This window comes from Callorhinus ursinus, unplaced genomic scaffold (genome assembly GCF_003265705.2).
Source record: "Callorhinus ursinus isolate GAN/ISIS: 27379988/994484 unplaced genomic scaffold, GSC_fseal_2.0 scaffold20, whole genome shotgun sequence".
NCBI lineage: Eukaryota > Metazoa > Chordata > Mammalia > Carnivora > Otariidae > Callorhinus > Callorhinus ursinus.
The window spans coordinates 22,895,575-22,907,938 of NW_027397082.1; the positions used below are offsets into that span (position 1 = coordinate 22,895,575).

The 12,364-nt window shown below is 49.5% G+C and overlaps 1 protein-coding gene across 4 annotated transcripts in view; it reads left to right on the top strand.

Moving 5' to 3' along the window:
- Nucleotides 1–12,364, top strand: part of PIK3AP1 (phosphoinositide-3-kinase adaptor protein 1) — a 126,730-nt gene that overhangs the window by 91,639 nt on the left and 22,727 nt on the right. For all 4 annotated transcript variants that reach the window (XM_025881169.2, XM_025881168.2, XM_073904385.1 and 1 more), the window contains exons 10-13: nt 1,287–1,484; nt 4,172–4,237; nt 6,045–6,250; nt 9,565–9,637. In XM_025881169.2, the coding sequence (XP_025736954.1) occupies nt 1,287–1,484; nt 4,172–4,237; nt 6,045–6,250; nt 9,565–9,637 (543 nt within the window). The remainder of the gene's footprint in view (nt 1–1,286; nt 1,485–4,171; nt 4,238–6,044; nt 6,251–9,564; nt 9,638–12,364) is intronic.

The window sequence follows — 12,364 nt, forward strand, 5'->3', positions numbered from 1 at the left end:
ATTGAGGTTTTGATTTGGATTTCCCTGATGCCGAGCGATGTTGAGCACTTTTTCATGTGCCTGTTGGCCATTTGGATGTCTTCTTTGGAGAAATGTCTTCAAACAGGCATTTAATAAAGATCCGTTGAATGCATCGTGCTGGGGATAAGGAAGTGAGAGGAGAACACCTACTATGTGTAGGCCAAGCTGCATGCTATTCCTCTACCGTCACATTTTGTCCTCACAGTTCTCCTGTGAGTAGGTCTCAGAGGGAAATCAGGCTCAGAGAGGTTATATGATGTGCCCGAGGTCACCACAACTCATGTGTATGAGGGGCAATGGCATACAGACGGGTCTGCTGAGATTCTCAAAGCCAAGGGGACCCTACACTCGGGTCCCAGCACAGATCACCAGGAAGGGGGCAGGGAAAACCTTATGGCTGTGGGACCCCAGGGACAGAGTGGGAGCGGCAAGCTTCTGTCCTAAATCTTTCTGGTTGATGGAGGGCAGAGTGGGGGCAAAGGTTGCAAAAAAAGCAGTAGAGCATGGAGGTTGAGACAAGTTCTGGAGCCAGCTTTCCTGGATGCCAGTCTGGCTCAACGTAACTTTGGGCAAGTTATTTAATCCCCCAAGGCCCCAGTTTCTTCATTTACAAAATGAGAATAATGATTGTAGTTATTCCACAGTGTCGTTAGATTGTCAAAGGGGGTAACGCGGGTAATATACTTGGGATAGCACTTGGCACAGAGGAAGTCCACAGCAAGGATTTGCTGTGGTCATTTTGATGGGGAGGATGAGGATGCTGGAGCCATTGGTGGGGAGGACTCGATGAGGATGCTGGAGCCGTTGGTGGGGAGGACTCGATGAGGATGCTGGAGCCGTTGGTGGGGAGGACTCGATGAGGATGCTGGAGCCATTGGTGGGGAGAACTCCCGGCCCCCCTCACGCCGCTGCCCAGGCACCGCGGCAGTGGTTCCAAGTGTCCTTCGGCTTTGGAGGCTATGCTCTCTTTCCTCTAGTCCCAGTGGGATGAATAACTGAATCCCAGCAATAAAATTAAGATGATAGAGCCTAGTGCTCGCTGCCTTTTGCTGCATTGATGGGTGGCAAATGAAGTTGACAACAGCGTTTTCTCAGTTGCTTCGAGTGGGGTTCTCAGTAGATCATACAGGAGATGATATAGGGGAAGGTCTTTGCCAAAGGGCGGTCCTGGACAAATAAGTTATGGTCACTCTCTCTGTTCTTATGACTGTCAGTCACCAGTTTGCTTGGTCACTGCTTTCTGACGCCTTTCTCTGTGTTTCTAGGTAACAGCATGGGAATGGCCAGTTTGGAGAGGGAGCTACACCATGGTGGTCAGGAAGAAGATGTGTATCACACGGTGGATGACGACGAGACCTTTAATGTGGACCTGGCCAACAGACCCCCTGTCCCGGTGCCCAGGCCAGAGGCCAGTGCTCCTGGCACTCACCACCTGCCTGACAATGAGCCATACATTTCTAAAGGCAAGTATGGCAGGGAATGATGTTCAGTGGGGTGTTCGGGGCTTCTCAGCAGGAATTCCCTAGATCCTCTTAACTTCTGAACCATTGCTCAGAGACTGTCCCCTTCTGAATGGTCCCCAACCAGCCCCAGGAGATGGGGTTAGAGCTCGGGGCAGATTTTGGAGCTGGCCCATGGGCCATGATCACATTCAGTTCTGGCTTTCCTGGATGCATTCATGTGCAATATAAAAACTTACCTCTACTCCAAATGGCAAGAACCCTGGTAAATTTTTATTTCCTGAAATATTATTATTATTAATTTTTAATGGCTAACATTTATTGAAACCTACCAAGAGTACTCTATCTGGAACATGTCGTTTAGTCTTTGCAATAACGTATTAGGTAAGGGCTGTTATCATCCCCATTGTACAGATGAGGAAAACGGAGACTTACAGAGGTCACTATTACCACGTAGCAGAGCCAGGATTTGAACTCAGGGCATCCGACTCCACAGTCCCAGCTTTCAGCCACTATGCTAGGCTGTCTACCTACCTACACTGATACAAGTTGGTGAGAGCTGGGTTTGACTTCTTCATAGTGGTCCCTGGGAGATCAGTTAGATGCTGATGCATTGTCAGTTTTGCTCTTTTTTAGGACTCGATTGTATTGATAGGATTCTAAATACTATAAGAGCTAAGAATTGTCAGAACTGTGCACCTGATCCCCATCCCATTTTTAATAGCATAAGAAGGTTGTGGAAGGTGTGACAAAAGGCGATCACAAATTGGGGAAGGTAGCCCTCAACCAGAGCCCCAGGTACAGGGTGACCAGGTACATGTGAATTTCAGACAAACAGCAAATAATTTCTTTCTCAAATATTGCATTTTTTTTCTTTTAGTTTTTGCCTTGGTTTGTTAAACCTGGCAAATCCTGCACTGTGTAGGAATACAGCTGGGGGACATTATGGATAGCCAGTACTCTCCATGCTTGTGGTTTGCCATTCCCCTGGGGAGCATCTCCTTCGGCGTGTGTAGCAGACACTATTGATGCCCTGCCCTCATCCCCCAGCTCTGTATATTTCTGTGCCCACTGGCTGCACCCTGCCTGTCAGGACCCACGTTTCTTAGTCTGACTGCTTTCTCTGGCAGCCAGAGCCTCCTCTGCCCTTTTGCGAGGCAGGCTGGAAGGGTTGGGGGGTTAGCACCCCTGAGCCCCGGCAACCAGTGATGGATGGGCTGGTGGCTGAGCATCCCTGCCCTTCTGCTGGGAGAACCCCAAGCTGCGTGTTCTGCACTGCTTTCCAGAGCTCCCCAGCTTGCCCCCCCCCAGTAACTTGCTGGATACCCACCTGTATGGCTTTATCCACTTCCCTGTCTCACCTCCATCACTCCCCACATTGACCCCATGCACCTGGATCCTTGTCCCCAGGGCTGCTTCTAAGGGAACCCAAATGAAGAAGCATGTGAATATATATTGATAATTCCTAAATGGCAGGAGGGAAGGAGAGAACGTTAGTGTTATGGCTCACTGTGGGGAGCTAGGACAGGGGCATGAGTGATTCCTAAAGATCCCCAAAGGACTTGGCTAGGCAACTGGGGAAGCAAAGAAAAGAGAGGCAGGGGATGACAAAAAGGGCAGTGGTCTGGAGGCCAGAGCCCCTGGGTTCATGTCCCAGCCTTTGCATCTCCCAGCCTGGGACATGAGGTCAGTCATTTCACCCTTTAGCTTTCCTTTCCTCATCTGTAAAATGGGTCTCATAATGATACACATATACATCAGTGCATGTATCATAATAATACCTAATATACTCTGCAGAGCCTGATTGTGAGGGTCAGATGGGAGAATACATTTATAAACTGTAGAGCACCGTGCAGATTATCAGTTGTGCTAACTGGCATGCCCAAGTACTGCTGCGCTCTTGGCATCCACCTCAAGTTTTCGCTAATGTTGAGTGCTTCCTTGTGCCAGGCACCATTCTAAGCACTTTCCATATATTAACTCATGTAATCATCACAACAACCCAGGGAGGGAGGTATTCATCATCATTCTATAGATAAGAAAACTGAGGCAGAGACAGGCCAAGCCTCTTGTCCAAGATCACATGGCTCCTAAGTGGCCAAGGCAGGATTTGAATCCGGGGAGTATTGTCCCCAGGGAACCTTAATCACTATGCATTCCTACCCCCAAGTAAGCATCTGTCACTTCTCTGTTTTTCCTGTTAGCTTTGCTGGGTCCGTTGCTCACAACTGACTTCATCTAAGTCCCTTTGGAGCAGTGCACGCATTGTATCTGCCCCACTGCTCTGAGTTCTGTTTTATGGCACCTGTTGACGTGTTGAGTGGCACTTCCTTTCATTCTCCAGCTTCAAGGTGTTCGGGTATTCCAGGGCCCAGCTCACGTCCTTGTTCACATTACCCTTTCCTTTAATGATCCATCGTGTCCTCTGGCTGGCTTTGTCTTTCTGGCATTGAGACCTTGTCTGTTTGGGCTGTCTTCATCCCATAATCCCCTGACCTTTGGCACCTTCATTGCCTCCTACTGGAGTTGTGACTTACAGAACTGCATACAGTGGTCCAAAATGTGATCCTTCATTTCCGTTTTTGTAAAAGATTTTGATAATTTTTCCAGTAAATATCTAAAATATTATAAAGCCCTTTGGAAAAACAAATCTGATTTGGCTTTTACCTAGAATATTCTTTATCTCATAGTTTTTGCAGAAAAAAGTCAGGAGCGGCCTGGGAATTTTTACGTTTCCTCAGAGAGCATCAGGAAAGGTAAGCCCCATGTGCTCAGCTTCCTTTTGTATGACCTGAACTTCTGGGTGGTAGAAGTGTTCATGTTTCAATGATTTGCAGGTGTAACGTCTCCTTAGCACTGAAACACAGAGAGGCCCAGGGGACCCCTTAGGTGGTGCTGTACTGATGGTAAGGGGAGAGGGGAAGAGATCGGGGCTCCCTAGAATAGTGTACAAATTGATCATACTGAGAACACGAACACACCAGAACGTGTCTGCGACAGCACACAAAACAGTGTAAATAGTAAGATTGGTGCCAACAGGATGAAAGTGGGTAGCCTGGCACCCAGGCTTTACCTAACGATACAGCCCTACCATGCTATTTACGTACCCTATCTGTACTAGGTAAACGACACTTTCGTTCAGCTTTTATTTAAGAGACATTTTGCTTGCGGTTGAGTAACATTTTTCTTCCTCCTCAAAAGACTGAGGAAGTATGAGGAGATAAGCACTCCTTTTTTCTTGATTAACTTCCTTGTGCTAAAGAGAGATATTCAATGTTATCCCATTGATGATTCTTTTGAAAAGGAGACATGACACCATCTAGGCTTTAGAAGGCATCCCAAGGACTTAGGTAGTAGGAGAGTGGAATTGGTTGGCATATGCATTTTGTTTTCTCCCCACACCCTGTCTTCCAGCACAATTAAAGACAGCCTTGAAGAAGGCAAATCTGGGAGAAAGGTTTGTGGGTGTGGATAGACAGATGAGTGAATGCTTGGGAAGAATGACAAATGAACTTTGAAGTCATCTCTCTTTCTTCTTCTTGCTCTCTCCCTGAATCACAATGCCCATGGGGGTCCTGCTAGAGAAATTTAGAATCAGAGATAGCCCTACGTGAAATGAGCAGTAAAATGTCAAGTTGTCCTCACAAGCCCAATGGCCCCATCACGTCTGCAAGGAACTCATTCTCCACAGAACTTAGTGGAGTCACAGCCTGGAGAAAGAGAGGGGTTGCCTTCATATTTCCTGAGAATCTTCAAAGCAGAGAACCATGAATTTGTCATGTAGAGGAGAGGTTGGCAGAGGAACAACCCAAGGAGAGCCACTTGGGACCCAGCACCTAATCTATGCCTGGTGACATTGGAGCTAGATCATGGTTCCATTGACATTCTAGTCTTTTTGGACATTTCATGCCCATGGGTCCACAGTCATGGTGCCCATGCAGCTTGGAGGCAGGGAGGACAGTAAAGGGCTGGAGTGTGTTGGGAAAAGCATCCTTCCTAGAATTTCCCATATATTATTTTCTGGGAGTGGATTTTAGTCTAAAGCAGTGGTTCTCAACTGGAGGTGATTTCTCCTTTCCCTGCACTGCCTCCCAAAGGACGCTTTGCAATGTCTGGGATGTTTTTGGTTGCCACAGCTGAGGTAGGGGATGCTAGTGGGTAGAGGCCAGGGATGAGGCTACAAATCCTACAGCATACAAGACGGCCCCCCAACAACAAAGAACTCTCCAGTCCAAGACGTCAATAATGTCTCAGTGGAGAAATGCTAGTCTAATGGCCTCCCAATCATTCAGATTTGGGGGATTCTGTTGACTTGCCCAGTGGATGCTGTTCTTACCTCCTAAAATGCTGTGGCCTTGTCTACTCTAGCATAACAGGCTTTGAAATTATTCGCTGCTTCCCCCTCTCTGATTCGATGTCATATGCCCCCCATCTTCATTCCACGTGTAATTGTTCTTTTGAGACCCGTCCTCTTGAGCTCATGACTGACCTCATTAACCCCACTCATCTGCCTGCCCTCCCCGGTCAGGGAGCTGTCACCCTGAGTTTTGGCATCCTTTCCAGAGCCTCCCGTCCGACCGTGGAGGGACAGGCCCCAGTCGAGTATATATGACCCTTTTGCTGGGATGAAAACGCCAGGCCAGCGGCAGCTGATCACGCTCCAGGAGCAGGTGAAGCTGGGCATCGTCAACGTTGATGAGGCTGTGCTCCACTTCAAAGAGTGGCAGCTCAACCAGAAGAGGCGGTCGGAGTCCTTCCGCTTCCAGCAGGTAACCGACTCTGTCTGGTGTGTTTCAGGTCCGTTTCTCCACCAGGCAGAAGGGAGGGCGGGGTCTGCACTGTCTTGTGTGCTGCCCTAACGGAGCACCTGTGGCCAGGCCCATGACTGGTGTTTTGAGTGTCACTGTGAATCGTTGCGTGTGTATGTCTGTCGCCTGTCGTCTGTACCCATGCGACCCCCGGGCTGAGAGCTGGATGGCTTTGCTGGTTGTCGTGAGGCTAGAGATCAGGAACAAAGACTCACCTGTCAACCCTAATTTTTCAGCTGCCACTTCCCTCTGCACGTGGCCCTATACTTTGGCTTTCCAGCTTGTTTTCTTCTCAGAGCCCTTCTCTCTACTCGTAGTGCCAACACTCCCACAGAACTGTCACACCTTTGAACTCAGAGAACTTGGACAGTTCCCAAGAAATAGGATTAAGACAACAAAACACGTCACAGACCTAAAACCACCCAAGTCAGAGCACACTCACACGCAAACTGTATTTCTGTAGGCATGTATACAAAGGCGGAGGCAGAGGTCAGGGGAGGCTACGCCATGGCCATCCCAAGCGTGACCACTCAGGAGACTGGAATTGGAGGACAAGGCTCCTAGAGGAGACTCCTGTTTTGTTTTGTTTTTTAAAGATTTTTATTTATTTATTTATTTGAGAGAGCTAGAGGGAGAGAACGAGCAGAGGGAGCAGCAGAGGGAGAGGGAGAAGCAGACTCCCCCGCTGAGCAGGGAGCCCGACGTAGGGCTCGATCCAAGGACCCTAAGATCATGACCTGAGCTGAAGGTAGACGCTTAACCGACTGAGCCACCCACGCGCCCAAGACTCCTGTTATTTTTGTAAGAATCTATATAACTCCACACGTGTACTCTGTGCATAATTTAAAGCAATCCAGAGAACTCAAACTTGACCTTAGGAAGCATATTCCTTGGTCCAACTCCTTCATATTAGAAAGAGGAAGCTGTGCCTAGGGTGTTAGGAGACATATCCAAGACCACTTACCCATTAAGCGGAGGGCAAGGCAGGACCAGAATGGTTGCTTTTTCTCTCCACCTCCCCATGGTGTGTCTTCTAACCTCTGTCCTCAGAAGACCTGACACACCTGCCGTTGGGGGGAGAGGCAGTGGGAGCAGCACCCACCTACTGCTGAGATTGGAGTCCTGTCTCAGAGTGGTGACGAGTGGGGAAGTGAGTCATCGAGCAGCATCTGTCCAGCTGTGCCAGCAGTCTACTGACAATGCTCAGCGTTGAATGGACCTAATCTCTTCTGCTGCTTCTAGCATGCATGCAAGAGAAGTACCATTGTTCCCATTCTACAGACTACTGAGGCTCGGAGTGGTAGAGAGTCAGGATTCAGAGGAACCCTTTCTCACGCCAGAGCCTGTGCTCCCTTCGCTACACTTTCTGCCTTCTTAGTGCTCCCTGCAAGAGGGTCCCCTGCTCTGCTGGCCCGCCTCTGTCCTCCCGGGACAGCCTGGCCCTGGGCAAACAACAGTGTTCTTTCTCCTGACCAGGTCATGTGCCCATGTTGTGCAGTCCCTAAGAGCAGGCTCCGGGGCCAGGCAGCCCGAGTTACATCCTTGTTCTGTCACTTGGGGCTGAATGACCTCGGCCTCTCTCTACCTCTGTTTCCCACCTCAAATGTGAAGGGTGAACACTGGACAGTGTAAACCACGTAAAGGACTCGGCATGCCCGGCACCCAGTAAACGCATAACAAATGTTAGCGCTCCGTCTCCATCTGTATCCAAGAGGCTTCTCCTGGTCCCACGAACTTGCCCAGAACTCCTGGGTGTGGCAGACAATGGGGGCTCATATTTGACATAGCAGGCAATCCCAGCCCATGGGAGCTGACACTACTCTGTGCCCCAAGAGCCTCTTGGTATTTCTAGAGCATCCCCCATCCAGGGACCAGTGGGTGTGAAGACCGTTCCACAGGCTGCCCCATCTTCCCTTTCCTCCACGCGTCTGTCCACTTCTCTGTCTCCTTCACTTCCCCTCCTGTGAGTAGGCACCACCCAGGGTCCCTTCAGGTCCTTCTTGAGTCCATGTCCCCTTTCCAGTCCCACCTTGCAGCCACCAGCTGGGTGTGTCCGGCTGAGGTGTCCATGACTCGCAGCATGTCCAGCAACAAACTGTACCTGGAGGCTGCTTCCCTTTCCTGGCTCCCTATTTCTGTTCACCACACTGTTACCTTCCAGACACTTCCAGAGACTTTCTATCCCTTGGGCTCTTCTCCCTCAGTCCCCCATATCCAGCCAGCTGCATGTCTTGCCTGGTCCTGCTCTGTGATTCTTCCTCTTGCATCTGCTCCTTCCTTTCCATTCCCCTGGGGCCAGCTTCTGTCACCGTCATGTGCCTGCCACATAGTGTCTAGGTGGATCTCCTTGCTGCCGACTCCTCCCGCCTCCAGTCTGTCAGACCTTAAAGCTGTGCCCAGCCCACGCCTTCCAGTGTTTCCTGCTGCTTCCTGGACAAGCTCAGTCTCAGCTGTAGTCACGGCCCAAACACCCCTCCCCGTCTGGGCTCCGTGGCTCCCCCATGGGACCCTTCTCGATGTCTAGACGTTAGTCCTTGGGGCATTTTCTCTCGGATGTTCAGACACCTTGAGGTAGTTGTTACTGACTAAAATAGCAACAAATTTCAACCCTCACATGTCTATTCAACATTTGTTTAATGACTGATAGACCCGACTGCAGGCTTTCAGAAAGCTATACGGCCTCGTGTCTTGCCCTTTGAGAGTGCACGGTCTCTCTGAAGAGACAACACACCCTCCCCAAAGCCACACACATGCACAAATGCACTGGGCCCGGCAGCATAGCTCAGCGCCAGGTGGAGCAGGCTGCACAACGGAGCAGTCTGGAGAGGTTTAAGGGGGAAGGTGGACCTTGACCAAGACCTGAAACAGACTCATGGGGAGGAATCCTCCCCCTCATGGTCAGAGGAATGGCAGGAAAACCCAGTCTCGGGCAGATATGTGCCTGGAGCGTTTGTGAACGTGTACAGGACTGGCTTGGCTAAAGGAGCCTACAAGGAGGAGGGCAGGGGCTTATAAGGCTGGGAAGGAGCTGGGAACCAGAGGGGTGGGGAGACGCTTTGTTGTATGAAAGGGGTCTTCTCTTCAGGCACAACTTCTAAGAGTACTTGAATTTCTCTGGGGGCCGATTACAAATGCACTCAGCTTCATTTGCATGTTGGAGATGTTATTGCAATGGGATGTATCTTGTAAACAGCATAAAATCTGAAAGAAACTCTTAATGCCTGGAGGGTATATTTCTCGTATATACTTTTAAAATGAACTAAATTTTTTTCCAGGAAAATCTTAAACGGCTAAGGGACAGCATCACCCGAAGACAGAGGGAGAAGCAAAAATCAGGAAAGCAAGCAGGTATGTAGCTTTTGGGGGTGCTGCATTGGGGGGGGCTGCTATGATCCATTGTCCCTAACTCTCCTTTCTGCTGTGGCCTGCGTGGGCAGAGTGCTTGCCTGTTACCCTGTTTACAGATCTGGGTACCCCACTGTACTGTGAGGTTCTTTTGGGCAATGGCTTTGTTTTGTTTGTTCCTTTTTTTTTTTTTTTTTTTTTTTTTGAGAGAAAGAGAGTGTGCGGGGCGTCGGAGGACAGAGATAGAGAGGGAGAGAGAGAATCCTAAGCAGGCTCCTCGCTCAGTGCAGAGCCCTGTGCGGAGCTCCAGCCCACAACCCTGAGATCATGACCTGAGCCGAAACCAAGAGTCAGACGCTTACCCGAATGAGCCACCCAGGAGCCCCTGTCTTGTTTATTCTGTATCTCTAGTACCAGGCACATAGGACATGTCAGCAAGTGAATGAATGGATTCACCTCTGCATCTCCCATCCCTTCACTCAAAGAGGATGATAAGACTTTTTCCCCAGGCACCTGACTCTCCCCTGGGCATTTAGGAAGACATGTGTTTTGAGCAGAGACAGGAGAAAACTCATGCACATAGTGTCTGTTTCTGACTGAAGCAGGGAAGCATATCATTGGTGTCCGCACCACACAGTGCTTCAGAAGCCAGGACTCAGGTGTAGCAGGGCTCCTGCCATGTGCAGTGGGGGCCCAAAGCAGGGCCATATATTCCAATTGTGTACACTGAGGACGAGGCCTCTCAGCACCCCTAGCCCTGAGCAGTGAGGGGCATTTGCCAACATCGCATATTTCCACCAAGAACCTCCAGCATGGTGGGTCTCTGTGATTTATTTTGGCCAGCTTATACCAAGTAGAGCTGGCAATAAAAGGCTTTCAGAAGCTCTCGGATCTTGAGTAGAGCCCCATTAAATGAAGGACTAAGTTTATGTATAACTTCCGTAGTCTGTCTTCAGCTACCATCAATAGCCTGACTTCTCATGACCCTGGCTAGGCAGGTGACACCCCAGACTTTAAAAATGACATCTTCCTGGGGCGCCTGGGTGGCTCAGTTGGTTAAGCGACTGCCTTAAGCTCAGGTCATGATCCCAGGGTCCTGGGATCGAGCCCCGCATCGGGCTCCCTGCTCGGCGGGAAGCCTGCTTCTCCGTCTCCCACTCCCCCTGCTTGTGTTCCCTCTCTCGCTGTCTCTCTCTCTCTGTCAATTAAATAAATAAAATCTTTAAAAAAATAAATGAAAATAAAAAAAATAAAAATGACATCTTCCTTCCACAGGCCCCTTGCTCATGCCTTTTCTTTCTCACCTGTATGAAAATTCGTGGGCTGGAAGACCCAGCCCGGCAGCTTCTGCTCGACAAGGCCTTCCTGGGCCACTGCACTCCTTCCCCACTTGAGCACTTATAGGACCTACTGTCCCTTCCATTCACCCGGCACTTCTCTTTTGTGCCTCTGATTGCTATTACTTCATTCCTGTATTCAAACTATCAATTCCCAGAGGTTCTGCCTCCAAAATGCATCTTAAATCTGATTATTTCTGTTTCCCCTGCCACAGCTGCAGGCAGGCCACCATCATCTCTTCCTGGATGAATGAGGAGTCTCTTCAGTTGTCGCCCCGTGTCCACTCTCCCTTTTCTACAGTTAATCCTCCAAACTGCAGCCAATGACCTTTTAAAAATAAAAAATCAGATCATGCCAGTCCCTTGCTCAAAACCCTCCAGGGGCTCTGGTCCCACCCAGAGTAAAATCACACTCCTCACTGTGGCCTGAGAGGCCCTACGTGGTCTCACCCCTGAGCTCACCTCCACTTTCCCCTTCAACCCCGTGCTCTAGTCCCAAAGGACTCCTTTATTGTTCCTCTAACAAGTCAAGAGCAGCCCCCCCCCGGGCCTTTGTCCCCCCTCCACTTTTCCCATGTCTTCACTGACTGGCTCTTTCCGCCTTCAAAGTTTGGCTGTAAGTTCTCCTCCTCAGAGAGGCCTCCACATTCTCTCCAGAGCGATCCTTCACGACTCACTGTGCCTTTGCTCCCGTTGTTTTCACATATCACAGACTGGAATTACCTTATGTGCCTACTCTCATGGTTATCTTCTGGCCCATCTCCCTGCCGCCACCATGAGGGCAAGAGCTTGTCTGTTCTGCGCTCTGCTGAGCCCCCAGCGTGTAGGACAGTACACTGATTGGGCTCAAGGAGTCTCTGTTGGAATAAAACGTTTGGTAACACCATTCATTCATTCCACAAACACTTAACTGAGTGCCAGGTTCTCTGCCAGACAGAGACCCATAAGGCATGATCTTCACCGTTAGGTAGTTTATGAGTTAGTCTTTTACTTGTGTAGGTCTGATTTTCCCAGCTAGAGCCTGCCCCACAATGCCTAACACAGTATTTTGCATATGGTACTAGCCTACTGAATATTAGTGATTTTGACCGTTTGGGAAAAGGTGCATCCAGAGGTTATAACCATGGCAGAAGGTCAGAGAGTTCATCCTAAGATGTCTGCTTGGGTGACTAGATCTTAAATGTATGCTTCCACCACCCAAGCTCACACGTGTTTGCCCTCCTGGCTGAAGGCAAAAAATCTGGTTCAAGATCTGCATAGTCATCTTAGGGTCAGACAATAGGTTCTAGGTGGGAAAAGGGACGAGGTGCCTTTTAAAACTAGAGCACATGAACCCAAAGATAGAAGCCTTGATTAAATGAAACATTTCATGCTTTGACACATAGGCAGCCTC